We start from the raw sequence: 27,013 nt of genomic DNA, 5'->3' as shown, positions 1-27,013 counted from the left end.
CTCAGGGAAGCAGGCACAGCTGGGGCCCTGCCACATCTGCCGCATCAGCACGGAGCACAGCTGGGTGTACCCAGAGCCACGCTCCCCAAAAATGCAGAGCGGACGGAGGTGGGGGCCAAGGAGAGCCTAGACCCCTGAAACAGACACAATGACACCTCTGCCAATAGACACTCCTCAAAGCACAGCTACACCCACCAACACACGCTCCCTCGCTCCCTCGTGTGCAGAGACGGAGAACTGGCAAACACGCAATTACCCGGCCCCGCCTGCCACCCCCGCTTCCCTCCTTCCCTTCTTTCCCTCTGAGGCTGCTTTCTGTCATCAAAGCCACTCTCCGAACTGCCCTGGGCTCTGGTCTGGAGAGAGCAGGTGCCTCCACAGCCCCCAGCACACCTTTCTAGGGGGACAAGGGGTGTGGTAAGGGGCATCTGGGGCTCATCCTGGGAAAACATTCGCTGTCCTTCCAATTCTACACTCTTCCCTACGAAGAAAGCCCTTCTCAAACTTTGATCCTTGTTATAGCCTGATCACGACGGGGGTCTTTCCCAGACGGAGGGCTGGACACTTTGGACCAGTCCCCACTTGTGTCTCGATGGCAACCTCAAGGAGGTGCTGTGTGCTCTTAGACACTCCAGCCATCCTCAGCTCAGTGGCTCCCAAGGCCGGCGGCTTTCGCCACTCGCTGTGCCCCTCCTCCCCCCAGTAATCCCACCATACCATATACCCTCTGCAGCAAATCCCTCCTGTTAGCTCTGCTGCCCCTGACTTATGCAGGGTGTGAGGGGTCCATCGATGGCAGAAAAGAAATCCTCCCCACAATAGATGAGCAAGAGGCCCTTCTTGGCTTCCCTTCCCAGTCAATGATGGCACCCTGGTCTCTGGCTAAATCCAGCCCTCCCTTCCCCTCCCCATCTCCTTGTCTTGGTGTCTTGCCCTCGGCCCCCTCCTCACTGCCCTCCCCATCCCACAAAGCCCCCCTCCCCATGCCCCTCAGAGCTTTAATCCCTCCTGCTGCTGTGCAGCCTTATCTGCTCCCAGCAGCTTTCGCTGCTGTAAAGCCCTCTCCCCCTCCTTCTCTGGATCTTCTCCCTCCTTCCTGGCTCTCGCTTGTCTCTGACCAGCGTCCCCCTCCTGCCCAGCCTGTCTCCTACTACAGCCCCTGTCAGGGTCCTGGGCTGACACCCAATCTGTGTCCAGTGCCCTTTGTCCACTGTAGCTTCCTTAGCGTCTGTGGGCTGTCCACCCACTCCCAGCCTTCTCCCTGGTCACTTTCTGGCCAGGCAGGATTTACATCTCTTCTTCGTCCTGTCCTTCCCCTCCTGGTCCCCTCCTCAGTTCCTTCTGATGCCCCCCCATGGTGGACCTGGCCCCCTGCAGTGCTAGTGACTCATGGCCAGAGTGCCTGAGCTGAGCGGGGACCGAAGCTTCCGGTGCAAGACAGAGGAGAGGTGGCTGGGCTTCCCCCCCCACCAAAGGTCTCGGGTGGGGTGAAGGGCACTGGTGACGGTGGGGGGCAGGGCCTGGCGGTGGGACACTAACCCTCTTCAGTTGCTTCCGATCACGTCTTGGGCCTCCCCACCCCCCTGTGCAGGGACTCTCATTAACCGCTTCTCCAGCCTCGTCCGAGGCATAAATAACCCAGATAAATCAGCTGCCGTCCGCCCCCCGCCCCGCGCGGCCCCCGCGCACAGCCCGTTTGTCACTGCTGCTTGCTCACCCGCCAGGCCGGGCCGGGCCTGCCCCCACCCCATCCTGTCCCTTCCCACCAGGGTGTCCCACACTGGCTCGCCCCCTGGTCAACACGCCCCCTGGTCAACACGCCCCCTGGTCAACACCAGCGCCAGGTTGCTGGGCTGGGAAAGGTAGCAAAGGGGTTCCCCCCACCCACTGGGAACAGGGGGCTCAGGACTCTAGGGAATACTGTCTAGAAGGTCAGGTGTCATGTGGCCAGGTCATGTAGAGGGGTCATGAATAGAGCTGGCCTGGCAGTGAGCCTGCTGTCCCGCAAACAGCAGGGGAGTCAATGCGGCTCGGCTTGGAGGTTCTGGCTGGTGAGAAGAGGGCTCCCTTAGAAAGCTCATCAAGTTGAATCCTGGGAGATCTCCCTGGCCTCCCTTTGGGACAAAGGTCTTGTCTTGCCCAAAGAACCCCTCCGTGCCCCCTTCCAGGCGCACTGAGTCAGGACTATCCTGCCTTGCTGGCCGCCCCCCTCCCTCTCCCTCCCTCTCAGCCCTGTTGCCCAGTCTCTTGCCCCCTGGCCAGTCTACCACGTTCTTGTGGCCAGGAAGCCTAGCTCTTTCCTTGGCAGTGTAGGGGGGGGGGGGGGGAGAGTGGACATGGGTGATGAATTGATCTAACAAGTCTGGGGGAATGGGGGCAATTGGGGGACAGAGGAAACCTGGCTAAGGCTTCACCCCCTGACCATGTAGCAACCCCCTTTCCCTCCCCAACCAGTTTCCAGGGTCCTTAACCAGCTTTGCCTTTTGCTCACATCGGGCTGAGGTCCTGACCGGCTCCCCTTAGCCCTGATTCTTCCCAGCAAGGGGCAGCTAGTCCCCTGGGAATGGATGGATTGGTGGGGGGGGGGGGGGCGGTGAGCAGGCAGGGGATGGGGAAGCTTGGGCGCCGGGCTGGGGGGTGGGGAAGAAGCTGGGCTGGGCCCCAGGGACCAGCTGGGCAATGAGCCGGGGAAGCAGCCGGGAGGCTAAATGAGGGAGATTATCACCCAACTGCAGCCGGGCAGAGAGGGATGCGGGCAGGGAAGCAGGGAGAGGAAAGAGAGGGGACAGGGGCCAGAGAGGAAGGGGGCGTAGAGGAACAGGAAGGGGGCCAGAGGAGGAGTGGGTGGTAAAAGCCAAGCGATGAGCTGAAAGGATGGTGGGGGGACCCCCACCGAGCACAACCAGATTCCTGGGGGTCTGGGAGACTGGATGGCGGGGACAATTGGAGACAGCTGGTCATTGGCAATGATGGGGTGTGCATATAACTACTGCTACATTTCCAGCAGCCTAGAGTTCCCCTACACCCCCTCCTCTTCCCCTTCCCCCATACCCTGCCACCACCCAACCCATTCATTTTAGAGGCGGAAGGCTTCCTGTCATGGTGTCTCTCAGGACAGAGGGCATCTCTGGGCTCGTGATGGAGGCCAGGGCGTGATGGAAGGAGCCTGACCCTCAGGTTTCAGTGCATGGCAAGGAACTCAGGGATACACAGGACTCTGGAGCAGCGGGGAAGAGCTTGGGGGGCAGCTCCCACATTCTTGGCAGAGCCCCAGACTGAAGTAACCTTAAAAAAGCAATTAAACCACCTTTTTAAAAAAATACCCAGTAAGGAAAAATCAATACTGGGAGAAAGGGGAAGAGGGAGAAGGATGGTGAGGAATGGTGTATGCATGGGTGTGGGTGGTGTTCTGGAAAGATCTGAAAGTCTACTAGGGAGGGGCAAAGTGCGAGCAGGGGCTGCCAGAGTCTGTGGGCAGAGAGGGGGGGGTGCTGCCTGGTCGCTTGGACTCTTGAATCGGCACCCGGCTGCTGCTTCAGTGCCAGCTCCACTTTTCCCTATGGGATTGATTCTACTTCCCAGCCGGAGGGAGCCTCTGACCCCAGGGGACCTATCTTCCCAGCTTGGGGACACCTCTGACTCAGACCCTGAGGCTCCTGGGGAAGTCCAGCTGTGGGGCCCTGGGGAGCCACTTTGCTGAAGTGGCTTGGAACAGCGGAGGCAGGATGCCCTGCGCCGCCGCTAGGACTGCGTATGTGGGTGGGGTTCATGCTGGGGTCGCCCTCGGAGGGGCTTCTCCGACCTTGCAGCTAGGGAAGGCAGAGGCTTCGGTGCCGGTGGGAAAGCTTCTCTCGGGCCCCTCCCTCGGGGCCCGCCTGACTCAGGGGAGGGGTGACCGTTGGGCAGTGGCTGGACCTCGGGCTCTAATCCCCAGCAGCTGCCGTTTCCCTCAGATCGATTCCCTTCTCACTTTTTTTTTTTTTTTTTCAGCTGCTGGTTCCGCGGCTTGGATCGATGGAGCCGCCTCCCCCGCCCCTCCGAGCTTCCTCTCCCTGCTGCTCATTAGCGCCCCGATTAATCAGCACCCCCTCGTTCCTCTGAGGGACAAGTGCTTTCTCCCATGCTAGGGCTCACGCTCTTACATGGGGGCCCCCTGAGCATGGGCAGCTCATTCTCACTAGGGGCGCGGTGTATCCCCTCCTGGTCAGCCAACATAGTCTCCCTCTCTCTGCCTGTGACACCCGCATGCCTGCTTCCCCCTCCACAAGAAGATAGCACACCCCTGCTGGGGCTCCCTTTACCCCCCTCAGCCAGGCCACGGTGCACCTCTGGCTTCGTTTTCCTTAGGAGAGCATTGCCTCTGATTGGAGCCAGGCACAATCTTCCCCCTCCACCCCAAAACCTCCACTAGGGTTCTTCTCCCTCTATTCTATACCTTTCTCCTTGTTTGAGAGCCCCCACCCCCCTTTGCCTGGCTCGGCTCACCCAGCACCCCTCCCCCAAGCTTGGTCAGGGCAGAGGATTTGGAGAACCTTGGGGTAGGGTGGGGTGGGGAATGCAAAGCGGCCATAGATTTGCAAGTTAGCCAGGGTGGTCTCTATCCCAGCCGCATGAGTGATTGTGTATCAGAGTTAGGAGGTACAGAGCCGGCCTCCCGGCGGGGGCCAGGGTACCGCAGGTGTTGAAATCAGCCACCAAAGCTCTAAGGAAGCTAAAAGTCTCCGAGGAATCATAGTTGTCCCTCATGTGTTTTGCCTGCCCTCTCCTTCCTCGCCCTCATTCAAACAAGTGGCTCTCTCTCTCTCCTCTCTCTCAAGGAGTTTCTGGAAGCTGCTGTGAATGAGGCAGTGGAATCAGGTGGTAGCTGGAGTCAGGAGTCAAGGAGGCCAGGAGATAAAGACAAGAGTTGGTGGAGCCTTCGCTGGGTGTGGTCTGGAAAGTGGCAAAGAGTGGACTGTGCACTCTGGACGCAGCACTTTTCCCTGGGCGGCCTAGGAGCGGGCTATCTTGGAGCCCCCCCTCCCCCATGAGTGGCTAGGGTGTCACAAGAGTTTAGGGAGCTGTTCTCATCCAGGGATCCCTCTCCTGGGCTGGGAGGTGGGGGGGGGGGCTTTCCCCTCCCTGGCCTGGCTCCTGCCGCCCGTGCCACCGGTGAAACGCTGTTGACATGTCCTGAATTATTAAGCACGGGGTGGGCTCCGGAGCACATGCTGAGCGGAGCGGCTGGGGCTGCGCGGCGGCGTGGCGGAGCAGCGCTTGCTCCCTCGCTCACTCGCTCGCTCGCTCGCAGGGACACACGCAGGGGCTGACAGCTGTGCTGGTGCTGATAAGGGAAGCCACAAGGAGACGATCGAGGAGAGAGACAAGCAGCGGCAGAAGCAGCAGCGGCAGAGGCAGCACCAGGGCTGCGGAGCTGCTGGGAGTGGGAGTGACGCCCCCACCTCGGGCCCCCACCCCGTCCCAGGCCTCCTCCCGCTTGTCCTGAGTTTAGAAGAGCAAGCTGCTGCCACCACCACCACTCCGGAGGGCACCGGGGCTGCTGGCCAGGGAGGGACAGTGGCAGTAAGGCTCTGGCCAGTCCCAGCAGCCGGGGACAGATGCCGATCGAGATTGTGTGCAAAATCAAATTTGCTGAGGAAGATGCAAAACCTAAGGAGAAGGAGGCAGGGGATGAGCAGAGCCTCCTGGGTGCTGCTCCGGGGACCGCAGCCCCTCGGGACCTGGCCACCTTTGCCAGCACCAGCACCCTGCATGGGCTGGGCCGGGCCTGTGGCCCAGGCCCCTACGGACTTCGAAGAACCCTGTGGGCCCTGGCCCTACTCACCTCGCTGGCTGCCTTCCTGTACCAGGCAGGCGGCTTGGCCCGGGGCTACCTGACCCGGCCTCACCTGGTAGCCATGGACCCCGCTGCCCCAGCCCCCGTGGCGGGCTTCCCGGCCGTCACCCTCTGCAACATCAACCGCTTCCGACATTCGGCACTCAGCGACGCTGACATCTTCCACCTGGCCAACCTGACAGGGCTGCCCCCCAAAGACCGGGATGGGCACCGTGCGGCTGGCCTGCGCTACCCAGAGCCGGACATGGTCGACATCCTCAACCGCACTGGCCACCAGCTCGCCGACATGCTCAAGAGCTGCAACTTCAGTGGGCACCACTGCTCCGCCAGCAACTTCTCCGTGGTGAGTTCTGCCAGCTGGGCTGCCTGGCCTGGGGTGGCCCGAGGCTGGTGCCCGGGCGGGGGTGGTGCGCGAGGGCATCCTCCACGGGGCTTCCCTTCCTTCCGCCGCCAGAGGCAGGCCTCGTGTCTCCCCAGCTGCCGTGTTTCCCTCTGACTTCCCATCCCGGAGCAGTGGATCCTCAGAGGGGCTTCCTTGGCCAGACTGCTGCTCGCTCGTGTCTTCTTGGTCCTAGGTCCAGGGCTGGAAGCTGCGAGTCTCCTGGGGGTGGGCCCGGGGGTCCTGCAGCTGGCCACGAGCCCAAGGCCAGATGGACTGAATCTCTCGGTGGTCCTGCCCCCCCTTTTTTATTCTTCTGGGTGCTCCTGGATTCTTCTTCCCCACCAATGAAGGCGACATAAAGGGGAAGGTCTGGGGGGTCTCTGGCTAGGGCTGCCGAGCTAGCCTGGCCAGCAGGCTGGATAGAGATGGTCTTCATGGACACTGGGTTCCAGTCTTTTCCGCCTCTGTGTCTCTCACACACACACCCCCTTCACAACGCCCTCACACATCCCTCTTTCATGCTCTCCTCTGGCCTCTCCCGCTTGCCAGTGCCCCCCCCCACCCCGTTCTTGCTGTACCCTTGCCCGGCTCTGACTCTATACTGGGAGTCACTCATTCACTCCGTGTGCATCTCACCCTCAGTGCTGGCCCATGCACACACACACACTCCTGCTTTAGGGACACAGTTCCCCCCCACACTCGGGGTCCCCACCACTACACTTACACACGCAGCTGCACACCCATGTACCCAGAGAGCTACTCATGTGTGTGCCCATTGCCCACCTCCTAGCTGCGGAGGATGGGGTCACGCCGTAGATGCCACTCCAGCTCATGACACCCGCCACCCCGTCTGTCCCAGCCACTGTTTCCCATTCTCCACTTTGGGGAATGCTGGCACCATCCGTCGTGTTTGTGTAAACACAAGTATGCGTAGTGTCAGCTCTGGCTACTGTCTCCTACACATCTACCACAGTCAGGTGGGGGGGGGGCGTGTCTTGTATCCCTTCTATCAGGGCTGCACTCACCCACCGTCAGAGGCTATTATTCATGGGGCTTGAGGTGCCTGTCCCTGGTCCCCTATTGACTCTCAGCATTGTGTGTGTGTGTGTGTGTGTGTGTGTGTGTGTGTGTTTTCATCCTTATCACCATTGCCCCGTGCCTGTGCAGATGTGTGGTGTTAATGCAGTGCCCATTCAAGCTCGGCCCCCAGTAGCAAAGGGGACTCTTCCTCCTTAGGGCTCAGCCTCCATACCCCAGGGCTTCAGTGTCACCAGGAAACAAGTGCCAGTGGGGTTCCTGGCCCCCCCGCTGTGCCTGCTGCTGTGTCTGGGGGCTCCTGCCAGGGAGGAGGGAGTTAGGTGGAAACAGAGGGTCAGGAGGGAAGAGGACTGTGCCAGAAGCAGAGTCAGGGGGCCGATAGCTGCTTGTTGTCCAGCTATACGCCCTGTCTTCTAGGGGGGAAAAAAGTCACTGCTCCCCAAAGCCAGGGCTGAGAAGGTGCCCACAGAGGAGGTGTGGTATGGAGTGTGAATGTAGCTTTCAGGATCCCTGGGGCTCCTTCTTATAGCCTCACCCCTCTGTGTTGAGTGTGTTGGGGGGGCGTTCTCAGCAGGTGCTGCTCAGGCAGAAATCAATGGGGTCTTTGTGTCTCTGAGCGGGAGTTTGTATATCAGGCCCTGGTTGGGGTGGGCAGGAAAAGGGAAAGGGTAATGACATATGTGGGTGGAGGAAGAGATGGAGGGGGTGACGAAGTAAAGGGAGGAAGACTGAGGGCTCCTGCCAGCTCCAAGGAAGGAGGATGAGGGAATCTCCCCATCAAAGCTGGAGAGCACTGGGAATCCTGGGAAGGCTGGGCGCGGGGGGGGGGGGTGTGGGGGTGCGGGGGGGGGGGGAGAAGGTGCACTTCCCATAAGCACTTTCATATGCTGGAGCTAGAGAGGGAGAGTGGGAGTTTGTAGGTCTCGGCTCTGAGGCTGTGGGCTGTGGCAGGATGATGAAGAGAGGGGTAAAGCAAGAACTGGGGGACAGAATTCTGGCCATTTGGGGCCTCTGATTCCTCACCCCCCAGTCTAGACTTGCCCACACCACCCCCTCCTTTGCTGAGTGTCACACTCCCCTGATCTAGCACACTGCCTTAGGTCTGCTGGAATTAGAGGTTGGGATGGGCCATACCCATGACAATGGGGAAGGTGGGATGTGTTGCCTGGGAGAGACTGGAGAAGGGACATGAAGACACAAAGTCTCCGCTAAGAACATGAGGAGTCCATGATGGGAACATGGCGGTCTTTGGTAGGGAGATGGGTATGTGAGCCATTTGCGGAGAATGGCCAGTGACCGAGACAGCCTTCGGTGCTGGGCTGTTATGTGTTTTCTGTTGCTTTCCCTGTTTCCTCCTTCCCACTCCCCACTCTGCTGTGACCTTTCCTCTGGAATCCAAGTTAATAAATGTCACATTTTCCAGCCTATTTTTACTCTGGGTAATATGCCCTCCCCCAGTCCCCTAAGCTGCTGCTACACTTGCCTCTGTTACCACTGCAATCACACTCCCAAATATCCCTTCATTGGCTCCCAGTTAGTCAGCCATTCAGCGTGGGGTTCTTATAACCTACTATGTAGGGAGCATCCTGCTAGGACAGAGAGAGGGAGGGAGAGAGAGAGAGAGAGAGAGAGAGAGAGAGAGAGAGAGAGAGAGAGAGAGAGAGAGAGACTCTAGTTCCCAGCCCCTGTCCTCAGGCTGCCTACAATCTTGTGATAGAGCAGAGACAGAGATTCTCAAAAGCTTAAGCAACCATGCAAGAGTTAATCAGCCATGCAAGCAGTGTCATAAGGTGCCAGGATTAATTGCCAGATGAGGTGCATGGCTGGTAAGAGCCTGAGTTCAGAGAGAGAGAGAGAGAGAGAGAGAGAGAGAGAGACAAAGACAGAGAGAGGCCACTCTGGGCTGAAGAGGTCTGGAGAAGCTTAAGGGATGAGGCAGACTGGCCAAGATTTTGAGAGGAGAGAGGGAAGAGAGAGAGCTGGATGATGGAGGTTCTCTCTGCCTCTCTACCTTGTTCTCCTCCATTTGACCCTCCAGCTATTTTCTTTTTCCTCTTCTTTCCATGCTCAGTCTCACACTGAACCACTCCTACCTTACCTCCTACTCTACCTATCACCTATATTCCTTGGTAGACAGCTCTCTCTCTGATTCCCTAGTACCACCGGCTCTAACCCCATGTTCCAAGCCCCAACTCTACTTTCCCCACCTTCGTTCATTCTTGGCCTGCCCACTTACCAGAAGGCACAAGTCACTCTTCCTCTATAGCCTTTGTGTTTTTACCTATAGACTGCAAACGTGGTCCTAAATTTCACCATCTCCTCTCAGTTGGGGCTATCCATTGAACAGGTCAAGTGTGAATTCTGGGGCTACCAGATTGTACAGATTTGAACCTCGCCTCTACTCCTTCAGTTGTGTGGCATTGGGGAAGCCAGAATATTTCTGTGTGCCTCCGTTTGGGTGTTCACTAAATAGGATATGAGAACCTAAACATTTGGGTTTGTCACGAGGATTAAAGAAAGATCTGTAAAAAGCTTAGCATGTGGATTGGCATACACATAAAACACATTCCTGTAGGTGTCAGCTATTATGATGCCACCGCCGCAGCTCCTGGCTATATTGAACCTGACCCTTTCCAATGCCATGCACTGTTTTCTGACCTCTGCTCTTCATCACCTAGCCTTCCCTTTTGTGAACCAGGTCCGCATCCCCCTCTGTGCTATTACAGCCTTCTCATTCGCTCCCATTGTTCTATCCAACCCTTCCAAACAGGCATGCGTTTGCCCTGGAAGGTTCACACTCTAGTGTGGAAATCTCTGGTCACTAGCTACCCATGGCTGTTGAGCATTCGAAATGGGATTAGGTGCAGGTGATGGTGGCTGCTGTCTTGGACAGCTCGTTTCTCTGTGATCCTAGGAATGAGGTACAGAATGCCCGGCTGGGACAGAGCCGGAATTTACAGTGGGGGCCAAAGGCATAAGGGGTTGGCTGCTGGCCCTGATTGTAACTTGGTTGTCTGCAGTTGGGCATGAGGCCTAGGACCGGGAGACAAAGGCCAACTAGAGTATCTGGAAACACCTGATGAGCAAAGACACCTTTCTCCCCAGGTACCACCATGGCCTTGCTCTCTTCCATTCCACTCTCTGGAAAATTAAGGCACAGGGGAGGGTGAGTCTCCCTGAGGAGGCAGGGATAGGATGAAATCCCTCTCTACAGGGTCCTCAGGGGTCCTGACACCCCCAGCGTGGCAGGAGGACAGCGCCCTATGGGCATCTCCTGTCTGTATCCCCTCTTGGCTCTCGGGCTTCCCTCCCCCTCCCGACCCTCCTTCCCCACACGCTGGTGACTGCCGTGACTATTAATCACTCGCCCTGTTCTCTTCCTCTCTACTAATCAGGCACAATTAGACAAGGCCTCTTCCAGCTGGGCAGTCCCCCCCTCTCCCTGCCCCCCTCCCGCCCCTCCCAGTCCTACCCAGCCGCCACACAGGACAGCTCAGAGGCAAGGGGGACCACATGCAAAAGCCCTGCATTCTCTGTCCACCTCAGCCCCCAATTTGGGGCTCCTCTGCAATCCTACCCTCGACTCCATCTTCCTCTTTAGCCTCTTTTCTTTCCTGGTGCAGTCAGATAGTAATAAATCTCTGCTCCTGCCCCTTACCCTATGGGAGGCTACTCTGTGCTCTCTCCCAATTCCGTACTTTTGCCATTAGGTCTAAGGGTTCTGTGACCCTGGAAGGGGCAGGGGCCCTTGTCCAGGTCGGTCCAAGTTTCTCAATTACTAGATGAACTGAATTATGTCCCCTAGCCTCTGTCCATACCTCTGACCCCTCTGGTCCTATCTTCTCCTCAGATGGGAACCTTGAGTGCATTTAGTTTAACATCTGGTTTAGGATTGGTCCTGCCTTCAGGAGTCAGGTGGGTTGTGTCGGTAAAGGCACACAGTGCAGAAGGTCTGAGAAAGACCCGAGTTCACTTAGCCCTGACGTGGCAGCTGCTTCTCAAATCCAGCTTCACTGATGTCCTACGTGAGGGTATGCAGGGTTCTTCGTGGGTCTCTACTTTGCCCAGGGAAGCTGCCAGTATGGCTTATTTCAATAAAATCCTCTGATTTAAAACAACAAACAAACAGTATTTAAAAAAAAAATACTGCCTGCAGCTGAGATGGCAGTACCCAGGGTCCTGCCCCACCTCTCACTCAGGCCCTTATTCTGGCTGCTGCTCCTCAGGCCCTCCTGAAGGGGGCGCTCTCATCCAGGCTGCTTTTGCCAGGGAGTTGATGAAGGGCGCTGTGGGCAATGTGCCTGCAGGGAAGGGCAGAGATGTTACAGTGGTGGAGGACAGTGGGGAGGGTCGTGAGGGATGTGCCCCCCAGGGCCCCCCACTCAGCCGTCCTGTGGCCTCTTCATTAATCAGGAATCAGCCCCGAGCTGGGCTCATTATCAGCTCAGCTTCTTGTGGCACTGCCGGAAGATGCTGATTAGCATTTGAAGAAATGGCCCTCACTTACCTTCCCCCTCCTATCCTCCCTCTTTCTCCCTGGGGTGCTCCTTCCCAGACCCTGCTTCCCCCCCCCCATCCCTGCCCTTCTGTTTCCTGGGAGGAAATCGCTCCCTCTTGTGGTGGTAGCAGGCTTGCCCGGGGTGGGGGTGGGGTGGGGGAGCTGGGGAAGAGGGGAGGGCAGAAAGGATCAGGAATGGGGAAGCAGAAGAGGGTCCTGGGGTAAGAGGATGGATGCCCTGCCTCAAGACTGCCAGGCCAAAGGCCCCGGGGTCACTGGGCTCTTCTGGGCAGAGGGAGGAGTGGATAGAGTCTGGAGAGATCTGGGTGGTCCAGGGAAGATGGACGGTCTCTCGGAGGACAGGAGGGGGCGACCTCAGGGTGGACATCAGCCCTGTTCTCCTGGTCCTCTGAAAATGCTGGGCGGAGGAAGGAGGGGCAGTCAGCCAGCCAGCCAGCCAGCCCTGGTAGGCAGGAGGCCTGGGGTGGTGTTTTTTGCCCTTTGGGAAATCACGGTTGAGGTTAAAGGTCTTCAAGAGCCCCCTTTCCCCTAGGTGGGGGGGGGGGTGTAGGAGGGAATGGGGGGGCTGGGCAGGAGGAGGTGGGAACAGGAAGGCTGCCATGCTGTGTGTTTTCTAGGCAGAGGAGGGGTGCCCGCCCTTGGGTGGGCTTGGATTTGCAGCCCCTTCCCCCACCCCCAGTGCTCACGGTGCCCTTGGGACAGCGGCTTTGGGGTGGGGGGGGGTGGGGGGAGCAGTTCCAGAGAGATAGGCCTGGGCTGCGGCAGCCGTGGCAGCAGCGAGAGTTCAGAGAGGAGCCACGGGATGATTAAGGGGAAATGGAGGATTGATTTAGGAGGAAAGATTAAAGGAGCTAAATCCGTGGCGCTTGGCTCAGCGGTGACTAAGCGTGGACAGGATAATAGCTTACAAATGTGTGAAAGGTGTAAATACCAAGCAGGGGGAGGGGAGGCCGCTCGGCAGGCCGGAGGAGGAGTGGGGGGGGGGACTGGGAGTTGCACAGTCCCCTCCACCTCGGTGTGGGGGACCCCACTCCCCCCTGGGCCCCTCCCCATCGGGGTGCTGGTGGGCAGGCCTGGCAGGTGAGGGAGTGTTCCCAGCTGAGGTGTTTCTGGAACAGAGCTTCCCGGGGGGTCCTAGAGTTGACTGCCACATCTCACTCCCTCCAGACTGGGGAGCCTGAGGTCCCGGGTTCAAAACCCACGCGAGCCTCTCAGCACCACCAGATCGGTGGTGGACGATTCCCAGGCCCGCCAGCTACACCCGGTCCTCCCGCCCCCCCCCCGCATCCAGGACCTCCCCCCCCCCCCCGCAGTTGTCTGGGTTCTGCACCGCCCCCCCACCCCCACTCCACCGCGCGCCCGCCGTCCCTTCCCCGGTGGCGGCCGGTGGCGGCGGCCGAGGCGCGCGCGGTGGGCGCGGTGTCCCCCTCCGCCGTGGAGGCCTCTGGCGCGGCTGTGCGCGCGGAGGTCACTTTGCCGAGGAGCCGGGAGCCGAGGGAATGCAAATGAGGCGAGCCCGGGGAGGGGAGAGCCGAGGCCCGGCGGAGACGGAGGGAGGGCAGCCGAGGCCCCGGCGGCCTGCCGAGACGGAGGGAGGGCGGCGCCGTGATGGATGCCTGCCCCGCAGGAGGGAGCGGGACCCGTGCGGAGCGCGGCTGGTGGGTGCGGCCTCGCCGTGCAGGTGGCCAGGCCTGGGCCTCCCAGGGGGGAAGCAGCCATGTGGGAGATCGGGGTTCCCGAGGGCGCACCCCTGTCGGGGAGGGCCCCACGCACCCCTCCCTCCCGCATCCGCATCCCCGACGCCGCCGCCGCGGGCGTGTGCTTGGTGCTGTGAGCAAAACTCTCAACCACAAGTTTGCGGGGCGAGGGGCGGGCGCGTGGGGGGGGGGGAAAGGCCTCACTTACCAATTAAAAATATCCTCGCCTGCAGCCTTGACTTTCCAGGGTTTAAGCAAGCTGGAGCCGTGGCTGCCTGCAAGCAGTTTGGACCGTTGACCTGTCTCCGCCCCCCCCCCCCCCACCTCCCCGAGGTCGGCGGCCCTTCCAGGCCTGGCAGGGTGGCCGAGCTCAGTCCCCAGCCGCCGCCTAGGGGAACCCTCCTGCCCTTCCACTGCTGTTCGTGTATTTACATGTCCGACAATGCTTCCTTCTCCCACCTTGGGCCCCAAGTCACCCAGAAAACCACAGGGGTGACGATATGGTTTGTCCCTCTTTCCCCCTTATAGCCAGGCCTGCTGGAGTGTGAGTGTGTGCGCGCGTGTGTGTCCTGTGTGCTCCTTGTCTTGACTGCAGCACTGTCTTTTGTCCTTCCTGGCTTGCTCAAAGCAGCTTTCCCTGAACCTCCAACCCAGATTCAAACCCTTTTCCACCACAGAAGGCTTTGGCTGAGACTCCATCCCAGCCGTGGACCCCAGCCAGTAACATCTATTTGTGCGAATGTTGGATTTGTGTGTTTTGTTCCTGCTTGTAGACTTGGCACTTAGAACATGCCTGGCACCTAGTGTAGGTGCTCAATAAACACTTTTAGAATGAATGCATGCCTCCACACCAAAGCAAAGTCCTTGACGCAGAGGTAACTACTTTGCTCTTGAACATTACCCCAGCAACAATCACAGTCACAGTGACACAATGTACAGGCTCAATGAAGGGTGTTGGTTATATATGATGTTTGAACAACATTTCTCCCATCCAGACTCTGCCACAGTATGTGACACTGATTCCTTACCCTCTCTGTGCCTCCATTATCTCTTCAGTGGAATGAAAATACATTGTGTGTGTGTGTGTGTGTGTGTGTATTAAGGCACTATTGATTGTGCCAGTCCTAGCAATAGAATTCAAGGCATCATTCAAGTTGGTTCAGACTTGAACCAACACTGCTTTATTTTTTTTTTTGCCAGTCCTGGGGCTTGAACTCAGGGCCTGAGCACTGTCCCTGGCTTCCTTTTGCTCAAGGCTAGCACTCTACTACTTGAGCCATAGCACCACTTCTGGCTTTTTCTGTTTATGTGGTGCTGAGGAATCAAACCCAGGGCTTCATGCATGCAAGGCAAGCAATCTACCACTAAGCCACATTCCTAGTTGCCCAACACTGCTTTTTTTCTGTTGTTCAAGTCTAGTGTTCTACCACTTGACTCCACTTCTGGCTTTTTGATGGCTAATTGGCCATAAGAGCCTCATGGGCTTTCCTGTCTGAGTTGGCTTCAAACTGATCCTCAGATCTCAGCCTCCTGAATAGCTAGGATTACAAGTGTGAGCTACTGGTGCCTGGCTGTTAAGGAGTAAAATTTAGGTAAAATACTCAAGATTGTGCCTGGCCCAGAGAAACTGTTACTAACATGAACTTATCTTCTGCCCCAAAAGGAAGCCTAGTTTTATTCCCATTTGATGGGTGAGAAATTGAGAGCCAGAGATATTAAATGACTGCATTCAGATCCCAAGACTTGAGTAAGTGCAAGGCCCTGAGGTAAGCTGAGTTGGGCCTTCCATCTTCAAAGAGACATATCTCAGAGCCTGGGGGCTTTCCTCTGACAGGGCTCCACGCTCTGAGCAGCTCCCAAGTTGCCTAGAGAGCCTGTACCAAGGGGCATGGGACTGGGCCTGCCATCTTGGCAAGAAGTCCTTTCTCCAAACGGGAGCCCCTCTCTGTGCCCTTGCTGTGCATCACACTGAGTTTATTTCTAACCTTCAGTCCTAAGCCAAGGAGGAATTGCCAGCCTTTTGCAGGGTGCAAGCCCATGCTCCAAGAGCTTGTTGGGCACTCAAGACAGTTGAGCTTTTGTGTGCAAGGCTAGCACTCTACCACATTGAGTCACAGCTCCATTTGTGGCTTTTTCTGGGGAGGAGGGTAGTTACTAAAGATAAAGGTCTTATAGACTTTTCTTCCCTAACTGGCTTGAACCATCAGATCTCAACCTCCTGAGGAGGTTGTTTGTTTCTTTTTGTCAGTCCTGGGGACTGGACTCAGGGCCTGAGCACTGTCCCTGGCTTCTTTTTGCTCAAGGCTAGCACTCTGCCAACTTGAGCCACAGAACCCCCTCTGGCCTTTTCTATATATGTGTGGTGCTGAGGAATCGAACCTGGGGCTTCATGTATACGAGGCAAGCACTCTTACCACTAGGCCATATTCCCAGCCCTTGATTTTTGTTTTTGAGGTGGGATGTCATTATGTTGCTCTGGCTGGCTTCAACCTGGGCTCAGGTGATCCTCCCAACCCCGCATTCTGAGTAGCCCTGACCACAGATGTACACCACTAAATGGGTAGTGGGGGGTGGGGTGGGATGGTGCTACTTTATCTCGTGTGTGCCTTAAAACTACCCCTTGAAATAAGTCAGGCAGGAACTTCTGTTTCCATTTGATAGAAGAGGAAGCTGAGGTCTGAAGTAAATCACTTTACCAAAAACTAAGATCACGGCTGTCGGTGGTGAGACTGGGGTTGGACTGAGTCCGAGGGAAGAGGTTGAAATCAGGAGAGTACTGGAGCTGGTGTGGGAGGGGACCTGGGTTCCAGTGCTGAGTTTGTCCCTTTTCACACGTGCGTGCCCTTGGGGATGGTGCTGGCTATTTCCAGGCTTCTGTTCCAGCCCTTGTACTATCAGGGGCTGGCCTCAGTGACCTTGATGTTCTGATTAGAGCAGACACCCAGGGGTTCTGAGTTGGCACCATCTTCCTTACTCTGCTTCTCTGTCGAGGGAGAGAAAGAGGCTTTGAGCCTGGACACTGGGGTCACCCTTGAGTAAAGCCAGGGCCTAGAATTGTTAGTCACAGGGTGCTAGTCATGGTCCAGGCAGGATGAAGATGCACCCCTATTCCACTGGCCCAGGGCAGTGCAGGGTGAAGGGAAATTCATTGCAGGGAGCCTGAGGCATGGGGTGGACCCCAACAAAGGAGACTTAAGGGGAAGGGGCTACCCACCCATGGAAAAGTGGGGTGGGAGGATGGTGCCACAGTCTTGGCAGAGGCAGGGTGCCTGGAAGGCAGTGAAGATAAAGCCCAGGATGCAGATTAGCTGTGGGATTAGCCCAGCCTGGTCTTCAGTGCTCCTGGCTGCTTCTTATCTGCTGGAGGCCCAGGGCCCTCTCCTCCCACAGCTCAGAGCCCTGGCCCTGTTAATTGCCTATTAACCCTGTGGGTTCTGTCACTGCAGGAGGAAGAGAGGCGAGGAGGACTCAGGGAGAAAACCGGGCAGCCAGGCAGAGAGCGGGCTTTCTGAGGAAATGGGAGCTGTGGATAGATGGAGCTCAGAGGGCTGAGAGAAGTCATCGCTCAGGGAAGCAAGCACTGGACAGATCTCTCCCCAACTCCTGATCATTGTCTCTGGCAGACCTAGAGAGGGGGAGGGAAAAGAAAGGAGAGGCATCTGGGAACAGGGAGGCCCGGGGAGAGGTCTAAGAGGATGACAAGAGACATAGACTATGCACCCAGGCTAATGGATGGACAGAGAGGGAAGTGAATGTGGTAAAGATGCTCAGGGCAGTGTGTGTGTGTGTGTGTGTGTGTGTGTGTGTGTGTGTGTGTAGGGGTGGGATGGGATCCAGGCAATGGGAAAGACAGAGCCAGACTGATGCAGGCTGACAGAGGGCCAGGGGCAGAGAAACAGCATCCAGAGAGACAGTCGATCAAGTGCCAGGAAAAGATAGGCCAGGGGTGAATCAGAAGCCCTGGAGAGACAGGCTGAGATCAGGAAACAGACCCTGGGCAGGTGCTATGGGGAGAGGTAGTCAGAGAGGGGCAGGCCGGGCAAGTGCTGGCCACAAGGAAAGTGGAGGGGAATCCAAGGGGATACTGCCTAGAAGCTGCTCACCCTCAGCCTTCCCATTTCCTCAGAAGGCCTCTGGACGGCCACACAGCCTGCCAAGTCCAGGAGTGTGAACCTGGGAGCCACGGCAGAGGGGAGGGTGGACCACCCTAACTAAGGAAGTGCTGTTGATCTGAGGTGGGGACAGAGTCCGGGGGTCAGAATTGATCTGGAAATGGTCCCCCTCCGAGGACCTCCCTCGTCCATGATTGGGCCCTGGACTCTTAGCTCCTGCGCATACACACCCCTCCTTCCTGGCCAGGGCCAGTCCATAGGGAGGGAGCCGTGGCCAGCCAGTGGGACCTTGTGGCTGAACAGCCGTGCCGTCTCCATGGAAGAAGCTGCTGGCTGTGCTGCCACCCCAGTTCTGCCACTTAGGAGCCAGCGGCTGGCTCCATGATGGATGCAGGGGCCAGGGACGGTCTCCGGGGCAACAGTGTGCTCTGCCCAGCAGTGGGGCCTGGCCAGGACTATGCAAGTGGCATGGTCCTCCTGGTCTGTGGTGTCTACTTCCTTGCAGAGTATTCCCTAAGACCTGGACGATGTGCCCCCCCACCCCAGCCACTTCCGGAACACCTGTGTCAGGTCATCACTTCCTTCCCAAGCTTGGATTTGCTGTCTCCCCCTCTTCCTTCCTCCCTCCCTCCCTCCTTCCCCCCTCTCTCTGTTGGATATAAACTCACACTTCTGTTCTGCACCACCCAGATTCAGGCCTCTGAGACTCATCCTGACCACCCACCAGGTGTTTTATTGACACCTCCACTGTGCTGTCCTGTGTGGGAGTGTCTCCATTCCATTTGAATCTCCCCTGTCCTTTGCTTGCTGTGCACTCTTAGCCATGTCCCTTTCCTTTTCTGGGCTCCAATGACCTCAGCGTTAAACAGAAGGGCAGTGATCCCTAATAACCTCCTGTGGCTTTCTTTGGAGCCCCCAAGGAGAAAGACAGATCAAAAACACCCGTCAGAGGACCTGACCCAAAGCTGAGGTATTTGCTTTCCTTCCCTTCCCTCCTCCCACCCCTCCTTCTGCAATCTCCCTGGGCTTTGCAGATACCAAGAGGAAAGTGAGATTCCTGTCCCAGGCAGTTCTGCCCCCCCTCCCCCCCGGGTGAGGCTGAGTGTCAGAGAGACAGTGGGTGGACCGACCGCATGGTAGTGCTCCACTGGGGCCGCGTGACCACTGAGGGACACGAGTGAGCAGCTCAGGCCTCCGTTAGCCTCACAGCCCGAGCGTGCACTCAAAATCAGCTGCGGGAGCGGGAGCGGATCCCAGCATCTCCCTGGCCTGACAGAGGAAGAGGTTGGGTGCTTTGAGATTCTTGTAAATGCGTAGATATTCCCTTCATCGGCCCTTCCCACAGTACCAGGGATCCAAGGGTCCTGCACCCACCCAGCCATGAGAGCGCAGGCCCGGGGCCTGGCTGTCTTACTGGACTCCTATACCTCTGTCTAGTGCCTTTCGCGCGTGAGGGGTGGTCGCCATGGATTGTGCCAGCAGCCACGGCCTCGTGTCTGGACGAGCCTCACGGCTTCGCTAGCTGTGCGTCCGACTTGAACAAGTTACTCCGCCTCTCTGGGCCACAGCTCCGTCTGCTGGAACAGAGAGGACGACACCTGCTCGAAAGGCGCGGCGTGCGGCGCGGAGGAACCGGGGGACAGCTGTGGATGTCATGTTCTATGAACGTCACGCGTGCTCCGCATGTGGTTTTGTTTCTGGAATAGGAGGCAGGGTGACTGAGTGGTGCGTGTGTGGGGGTGAGGATCCATCAGGGTTAGGGGCGTCGGGAACACTGAGGCTGGGTGGCTGGCCCAGCCCAGGAGGGAGGCCTTAACCCTGCCTCACAAGATGTCTCTGTGGAGCCCTTGGATCTGCTCAGAATTCTGCCCTTGACCCCCACCAGTCCAGCCTCATCCTCCCGCACCTCCCTCTGCAGCTGGGCCTCCAGGAGATCCTTTCCCTCCACACAGCCTCCTGTCAGTCCCCAGTTCCCCAGGAAAAGGAGGGGGGCGGGGGAGGTGGGGGAGGGGGGAGTGATTGAGTGCACTGACCCCTTGCCCCAAGGGAAGGCGCTGCCGGTGATGGGTTTGACCCAGGGGCTCGTCTCTCAGGGGGTGAGCCTGACAGGCGGAGGGAACTAGAATCCGCCTCTGGCCTCTTTCAACCCCACTCCCAACCCAGCTGCTGCTCAAGTTCCCCCCCCCCCCCCCCCCCCATACCGCAGGCAGCTAGAATTCCCAGCCTGAGCCTAGACTCTCATCTCTGGGGCACTAGCGCCATCTGGTGTCCATACTGGAGAACTTTGCAGGGGGGAGGAGGGCTTCAGGCAAGTGCCCCTCCGGCCCCTAACTGGAGCAGGGGCTGGGAAGGCCAGGCGAGCTCGGTGCTTCCTGGAAGCTTGTCCTCCTGCCGGGGAAAATGGATGGGAGACGGGAGAGGGGAGACGGGGGAACAACTCCATTGCCTACTATACACCAAAGTGTACACTAAAATTGGGGCTTGAAAGGACAGTTACTCTGCCAAAAGAGGCATTCCAGGACAGGGAGCAGAAATGATGAAGGCCAAGGAGGAAAAGGAGCATCCGATGTTTGATTGTTTGATTTTTGCCTCTGATCTGGGGATGGAGGAGCAGAAAAGGGAGGCAAGTGTCTCGTCTTGTGGAGACCTTCAGACTAAGGAAGAGATTTGAGTACATATTCTGGAAAACAAACTACACACACACACACACACACACACACACACACACACATTTTAATACTGGGACTGAGGTTTGAACTCAGGGCTTAGACACTGTCCCTTAGTTGTTTTATTGTCATCATTTCCAGTGATTTATTGAAGATAAGACTCTCATGGGCTTTGCTGCTTCAAACTGCAATAATCTCAGCCTCCTGAGTAGCTAGCATTACAGGCATAAGCCATCAGTGTCTGGCTCCCATTGTTTCTTAAAAGTAAATTTGGGCTGGGAATGTGGCTTAGAGTGCTTGCCTTGTATGTATGAAGCCCTGGGTTCGATTCCTCAGTACTACATAAACAGAAAAGGCCAGAAGTGGCACTGTGGCTCAAGTGGTGGAGTGCTAGCCTTTAGCAAAAGAAGCTCAGGAGCAGTGCCTAGGCCCTGAGTTCAAGCCCCAGGACTGAGGGGAAAAAAGTAAATTTTATCGTGTAAATTTGATGGCATGGGATACAGATAATAAGATGCCGCAGGTGACTTGACCGTGTCCAAAAGTGCTGTGGCTTCTTGACACGTTTAGGAGAAGATGGCGAGAGGAGCATCCCTGGAGGTAGGAGGAAAGCGGCTGGATTTGGTTTCAGAGGTCGGAATTGCCCGGGATCAGCCGTTGGATTGGATGTGAGGGTGAGGGAGATAGGAAATTCAGGGATCCTGGCTTAAAACAACAGGGTGGGAATAGTCAGGTTCTTTACTGAGAGGAGAACAGGAGCAGGGCTGGGGGAGGGCAGGATTTGGGAGGTTATCAAGGGTCCTCCCGTTGATATTTCCTCTCTCCCTTCCTCTTCTCTCACCACCTCTCCCCCAGGTCTATACTCGCTATGGGAAGTGCTACACCTTCAATGCGGACCCGAAGAGCTCCCTGCCCAGCCGGGCAGGGGGCATGGGCAGCGGCCTAGAGATCATGTTGGACATCCAGCAGGAGGAGTACCTGCCCATCTGGAGGGAAACAAGTACGCAGGCGGGAGAGGGACAAGGGCCTATCTAGGTACTTGGGACCTGAGGCCTGGGCCCTCTCCTTGGGGTATGTCCACAGCTCCCCATCTCTGTTGGGCAGATGAGACATCGTTCGAGGCAGGCATCCGGGTGCAGATCCACAGCCAGGAGGAGCCCCCCTACATCCATCAGCTGGGGTTTGGCGTGTCCCCAGGCTTCCAGACCTTTGTGTCCTGCCAGGAACAGCGGGTGAGCACCCCTCGCCTCTTCCCCCTCCCCACATGCCGGGCCTGGGCCTGGCTTAGGAATGGGGCGGGCCTCCATGCCCAGGAGGATGCTGGCCCAGATACAGTCCAGCAGTTCAAGGCCCTTGCTGGGGATGTCGAAGCTGGAGGTCCAGTGAGACCCTTCACTAGGACTTCCTTATACCCTCCCACTGCAGTTAACCTATCTGCCCCAGCCCTGGGGCAACTGCCGGGCAGAGAGTGAACTCGGGGAGCCTGAACTGCAGGGCTACTCGGCCTACAGCGTGTCTGCGTGCCGGCTGCGCTGTGAGAAGGAAGCCGTGCTTCAGCGCTGCCACTGCAGGATGGTGCACATGCCAGGTGGGCACCTCAGCCCGGCCGGCCCTCCGCGCCACGCTGCCGGGGTCCGGCGCCTCGAGAGGCAGAGGGTTGCTTGTAGGCCCCCAGAGGTGCATGTGCACAATGTATGTGTCTGTCTCACCTCGGAGAGCGTGTTTGTGGCTGTGTGTGGGATTTCACGCATGTCTTCACGCGTGCGCTTGGGAATGCATGCCTCCGGGCGCGGTGACGTATACATCCGTGCTTGTATATTTGGGGGAACTTGTAGGTGTGCGTTCAAATGCATGTTTACAGGTGTGTGTATATGTTTTCGGGTATACGTGTCCATGCATGGATTTTTCATGATTATATGCACGAGCAAGTTCAGATATGAAATAAACATGCACCTTTGTGTGCACGCCCACACCTGGCTGTGTGGGGAGGGAGAGGGAGAAAGATCTCAGGAATAATCTTCTCTCCTTTCAGGCAATGAGACCATCTGCCCACCAAATATCTACATCGAGTGTGCTGACCACATACTGGGTCCGTGCTGCCTCCCTCCTTCCCTACCCCCTCCATCACCCTCTTGTTACCTTTCCCCTCACTGTCGTGTCTCTGCTTCCAATCTCTTCCTGGAGGGTTCTTTCTAAATCTCACATCTTGGGGCGGGGGGTGGTCTGAGGACCTCTACAAGTGTATACACGTTGGTAAGTGAGGACAGATAGGAGGGACTGCAGACAACCCCCAACTTGGAGTGAGCAGTTGAGCTTACCTTCTCTGAGAAAGTGCAGTCAGTGGTTTCTCTCTGGGTCCTGGGGAAAACACTGGCTATGAGTATAGGTAAGGCAAGCCCTGTCTGTCTACAGGTCTTGCCTGATCTGCATCTTATCCATCCATCCATCCATCCATCCATCCATCCACTCATTCATCCATCTATTCATTAACCCATCTGTCCATTCACTAATTCATTCATCCATCCATTGACTGTTTTCAGATCTTTACAGTATGTTGTGTCCCTGCCTTGGAAGAATGTTGGGTCCAGCAGGACTGGGTAACAATATGGTAGTTCTTGGATATGGAGCCTCAAGGGGCTGTAGGGTTCTAGGCAGGAGCATGTAGCCCCTGGGGAAGCACTGAAGAAATCCTAGGGGAAATGACATATTACCTGAGGCTTAAACGGTACAGAAGAGGCATCCGGGCATGAAGGGTGGCATATTCTAGGTGGTGAGGATAGCATGTGTGAAGACCTTGGGACCAGAGACAGCGTATATTGTCCAGCATACCAGGTCAGTGTGGTTGGAAGCAGAAAGCATGGGGGGAGCAGAAAGAATGGGGTAAGGGGGCTCTGGAACATCAGTAAGGGCTTAATACATGGCAGGAAAGCCATCTGATTTTCTGACAGTGAACTGATGACATGAAGAGGGTGGGTAGGACTCGAAGTTATTAATTACACCATTACTTCAGCGAGCATGTGCTCACTGCAGTCATCCAGATGTGATAGGGCCTGGGGATTCGCGATGGGTTGGAGATGCTAGCAAGCCTGACTGACTGGCACCCACCTGCACCCATCAAAGGAGTGACTGGAGTGTTCGTGAAGGAACCGACATGTGATCAAAGTTGAGGGAGCCATAAAGGACGGGGAGAGTTCACAGAACTCTCCACACCAGGGAGCCTTCACTCTCTCGGGTCTGAAAAGGAGAAAGGAAAGGGAGCAGCATGGCAGCCTCTGCCAGTCCACACACAGCCTGGCAGCGAGGAAGCAGGGAAGAAATCCACTGGTGCCTCTGCCCTCCCACTCTCTGATCCTGCCCAACCCAAGGCCAGAGGGCAAAGAAGTCAAGGGCATGAGTTGTTGGGTAGAAATCTGTCTCCCGGGGCTTGGAGCAAAGCACAGGAGAGTGGAGGGAGGACTTGAAGGGAAAGCCAGCGCGCCAAGCCTGTGAATCCTGTCTCAGCCACTTGTTCCTTTGTCCATCCACTCATCCATTCATCCCTCTGTCCATCCCTCCCAGCATCCTCTCCATGCCTCCTCGTGTGTTCTGACAGAGGGGCTCTGACATCCTTCGGAGCCAAGGGACTGGGGCAGAAGGAGGAGCCTGGTGGAGGGGAGCTGAACATTCCGCCTACACGGGCTCTCTTGGCAAGTGGAAAGGCAGTCAGGATGTCGGCCGGTTGGGGGGTGGGGTGGGGTGGAGGACCCACAGCCAGCATCTTCTAGGAAGTGCCAGGGCTGGCCCTATGGATGGATGGATGGATATGCCTGCCTTGGAACAGCCCCTGTAGGTCCTCCTTGCAGCCTGGAAGGCCCCTAGACCACCCTCCCCCTCTGCAGTTGGTGTCTCTGTATTGCAGATTCCCTTGGTGGGGGCTCAGAGGGTCCATGCTTCTGCCCCACTCCCTGCAACCTGACCCGCTATGGGAAAGAAATCTCCATGGTCAGGATACCCAACAGGGGCTCTGCCAGGTACCTGGCGAGGAAGTACAATCGCAATGAGACCTACATACGGTATGTGTCTACCTATAGGCTGGGGGCAGCAGGGTAGGGTGGAGGCCCCCTCCACAGGCCTGCTTCATGGAGGAAAATGGGAGGGGGCTGATCTTTAGGTATGGTGGGTCTTCTGTCAAGAATGCTGTTTGCTGTTAATGACCTACTTTTTTTGTTGTTGTTGTTTTGGTTTTTTGCCAGTCCTGGGGCTTGGACTCAGGGCCTGAGCACTGTCCCTGGCTTCCTTTTGCTCCAGGCTAGCGCTCTACCTCTTGAGCCACAGCACCACTTCCGGCTTTTTCTGTTTACACGGTGCTGAGGAATCAAACCCAGGGCTTCATGCACGCTAGGCAAGCACTCTACCACTAAGGCACCTTCCCAACCCCATCCATTCTTCAAGTTGTATGTTGTGTCTATTTCCACGGAAGGCCCAACTGATCCAAATTTTGCTCCTTTGAACTTCCAACAGCACCTGGTGAAATCCCTGCTGCTGCATGGACCTCTCTGTCTTAGGACTTTTTATGTCTTTTTTTTCCCCCTTGCAAACTGGGAGCTGAGCCACGCTTGTTGAGGGAGCAGTGTTCAGCTGGAGAGGAGGATGCAAAGGATGGAGCCAGGCGCTGGTGGCTCATGCTCTGTAATCCCAGCTACTCAGGAGGCTGATCTGAGGGCCAAGGTTTGAAGCCATTCCAGACAGGATAGTCCATGAAGTTCTCATCTCCAATTAGTTTTGAGCACAAAAAGCTAAAGGATAGCCTACCCAGGCCCTGAGTTCAAACCCAAGTACCAACACACACACACACACACACACACACACACACACACACACACACACACACACACACACACTGGTGCAGAGGATGGGAGAGGAACTGAGAGGCCACACTAAGCCTGGACTTCGGCATCCTGCATCCAATCAACAAGTGCTGAGTATTCCCTGGGCCCATGTGGACCTTGAATTTGGGTCCCTAAGAGGGTGAGAGAAGGGACGTAGCCGGGTTAGAGACCTGTGTGGATCCCGGCGGCGGAGGGCAGCAGTGGCAGGGAGCAGTTTGGATAAGATGCCATAGAACAGATCCTAGGCAGACTTGAAAGCTGAGAACAGGAATTTCAGGGTGAACTGAGAGGCACTAGAGAGCCACTGAGAGTTCTAGAGAGCTATGTGAAAACTGTTGCTTTAGGGGATGCTGGAGACAACACTCAAGGCCCCAGAGATTTTTAAACGCATTCCTCTGGCCCCTAGCTACCCCTCATGTGTAGGAAGTTACCACACAGCAGAAGCTGCAGCCCACTGCGGGCTCTCAGATCACCACCGTCCGCTGGACCTGAGGACGCCCCTACCAGCCAGCCGCAGTGAACAAATGGCCCCACCCAGATGACCCTGCTTCCTGTCTCCGCAGGGAGAACTTCCTAGTCCTCGATGTCTTTTTTGAGGCCCTGACGTCTGAAGCCATGGAGCAGCGAGCAGCCTATGGCCTCTCGGCTCTGCTGGGTGAGCCCTGCTTCCCCCCCACACCCCCCTACCTGGGGTGGATCAGGCCCGGTGCCTTCTCCCTCTCACCTGTCCTCTGCTCCCCAGGAGACCTGGGGGGCCAGATGGGCCTGTTCATCGGGGCCAGCGTCCTCACCCTGCTGGAGATCCTCGACTACATCTATGAGGCAAGGGCCTGCTGAGCGCAGGGTGTGGGAAGGGCCCAGCGGGGCGGGGGTGGGAGGGGGCTCCTGGGGCTTTACCACATCTCCTGATGGTGCTAGAGGCCGGGGGGGGGGGGCACCTTGCTGAGGAGTCAGAAGCCCTTTGGGAGTGGGGCTCTATGGTGGGTCTCCTGAGCAGCAAAGTCATCTAGGCTGGGTGGGCTCAGGCCCTCCCTTCTCCACATGTCTTGAGCCCACTGCTGTCCCCCATCCTGACTCCCCAAGGTGTCCTGGGACCGGCTAAAGCGGGTGTGGCGCCGGCCCAAGACCCCCCTGCGGACCTCCACCGGGGGCATTTCCACGTTGGGGCTGCAGGAGCTGAAGGAGCAGGTGAGGATGGACCCAGAGCTGAAATGCCCCCCAGCCCAGAGTTCTGGAACTGACCTCAGGGAGGGGTCCTGGGGTGGGGGACAAGGAAAGCCTGTGTGAGGCTTGTGGGCACCCCTCGAGGCCCCCTGATCCCACTCCCGCTTCGTCTTGCAGAGTCCCTGTCCAAGTCGGGGCCATGCTGAAGGCGGGGGGGCCGGCAGCCTGCTCCCCAACCACCACCACCCCCACGGCCCCCCAGGAGGCCTCTTCGAAGACTTCGCGTGCTAGGACGGTGCTGTGTGACAAAGGACCCAGGAGGCTGGAACCTCTCCAGGATTCCACAGACCTCCTGCTCCTAGAACAGAGGCCTAGGGCGGCCCAGGGCTGAGGGGCCCCGACTGAGTCCTGCTCTCTCCCGACTGCGACTCAGCTGCCTTGCACAAGGGCCTTCCTTGTCCACACTCTGTGCCCCCAGGGAGGGCTAGAGGCCAGACCACGGGCCCCTGAGGAAGGGGAGGAAGCGAGGGAGGGAGGTGGAGGCCCACCCTGGCAGGGTTGGCCTCTCTGTACATTTGTATATATTTAAGGGAAGAGGGGGGTGGGGGTGGGCACAGACGTAAGTGGGGTGGGACTACGTGGGTGGGTGACTGGGGGACAGCCATGGCCCCAGCCCCCACATCAGCAGGAGAGGGGGAGTCCTGGTCGCCAGGCACGCTGGGCTGCTTTCTCCT

General features: G+C 57.4%; 1 protein-coding gene across 3 annotated transcripts; it reads left to right on the top strand.

Annotated features, from left to right (window-relative positions):
• The first annotated feature begins 5,131 nt into the window (after positions 1-5,131).
• Positions 5,132-26,721, top strand: Asic4 (acid sensing ion channel subunit family member 4). Of its 3 annotated transcripts, XM_048344681.1 has the most exons (10): positions 5,132-6,179; positions 21,103-21,247; positions 21,352-21,479; positions 21,673-21,835; positions 22,280-22,336; positions 24,146-24,299; positions 25,679-25,770; positions 25,858-25,937; positions 26,199-26,303; positions 26,457-26,721. In XM_048344681.1, the coding sequence occupies exons 1-10, from the start codon at positions 5,598-5,600 to the stop codon at positions 26,568-26,570; spliced, it is 1,620 nt and encodes a 539-aa protein (XP_048200638.1). In that variant the 5' UTR covers positions 5,132-5,597; the 3' UTR covers positions 26,571-26,721. The 3 variants fall into 3 exon arrangements, with proteins under 3 accessions (XP_048200638.1, XP_048200639.1, XP_048200637.1); XM_048344682.1 differs by lacking the exon at positions 25,858-25,937 and having other exon boundaries at positions 26,457-26,566; XM_048344680.1 differs by lacking the exon at positions 22,280-22,336 and having other exon boundaries at positions 5,532-6,179.
• Positions 26,722-27,013: the final 292 nt, after the last annotated feature.

Source organism: Perognathus longimembris, chromosome 4 (assembly GCF_023159225.1).
Source record: "Perognathus longimembris pacificus isolate PPM17 chromosome 4, ASM2315922v1, whole genome shotgun sequence".
NCBI lineage: Eukaryota > Metazoa > Chordata > Mammalia > Rodentia > Heteromyidae > Perognathus > Perognathus longimembris.
Note: the sequence above shows the minus strand (reverse complement) of the source record. Positions and strands in the feature narration are given on the sequence as shown.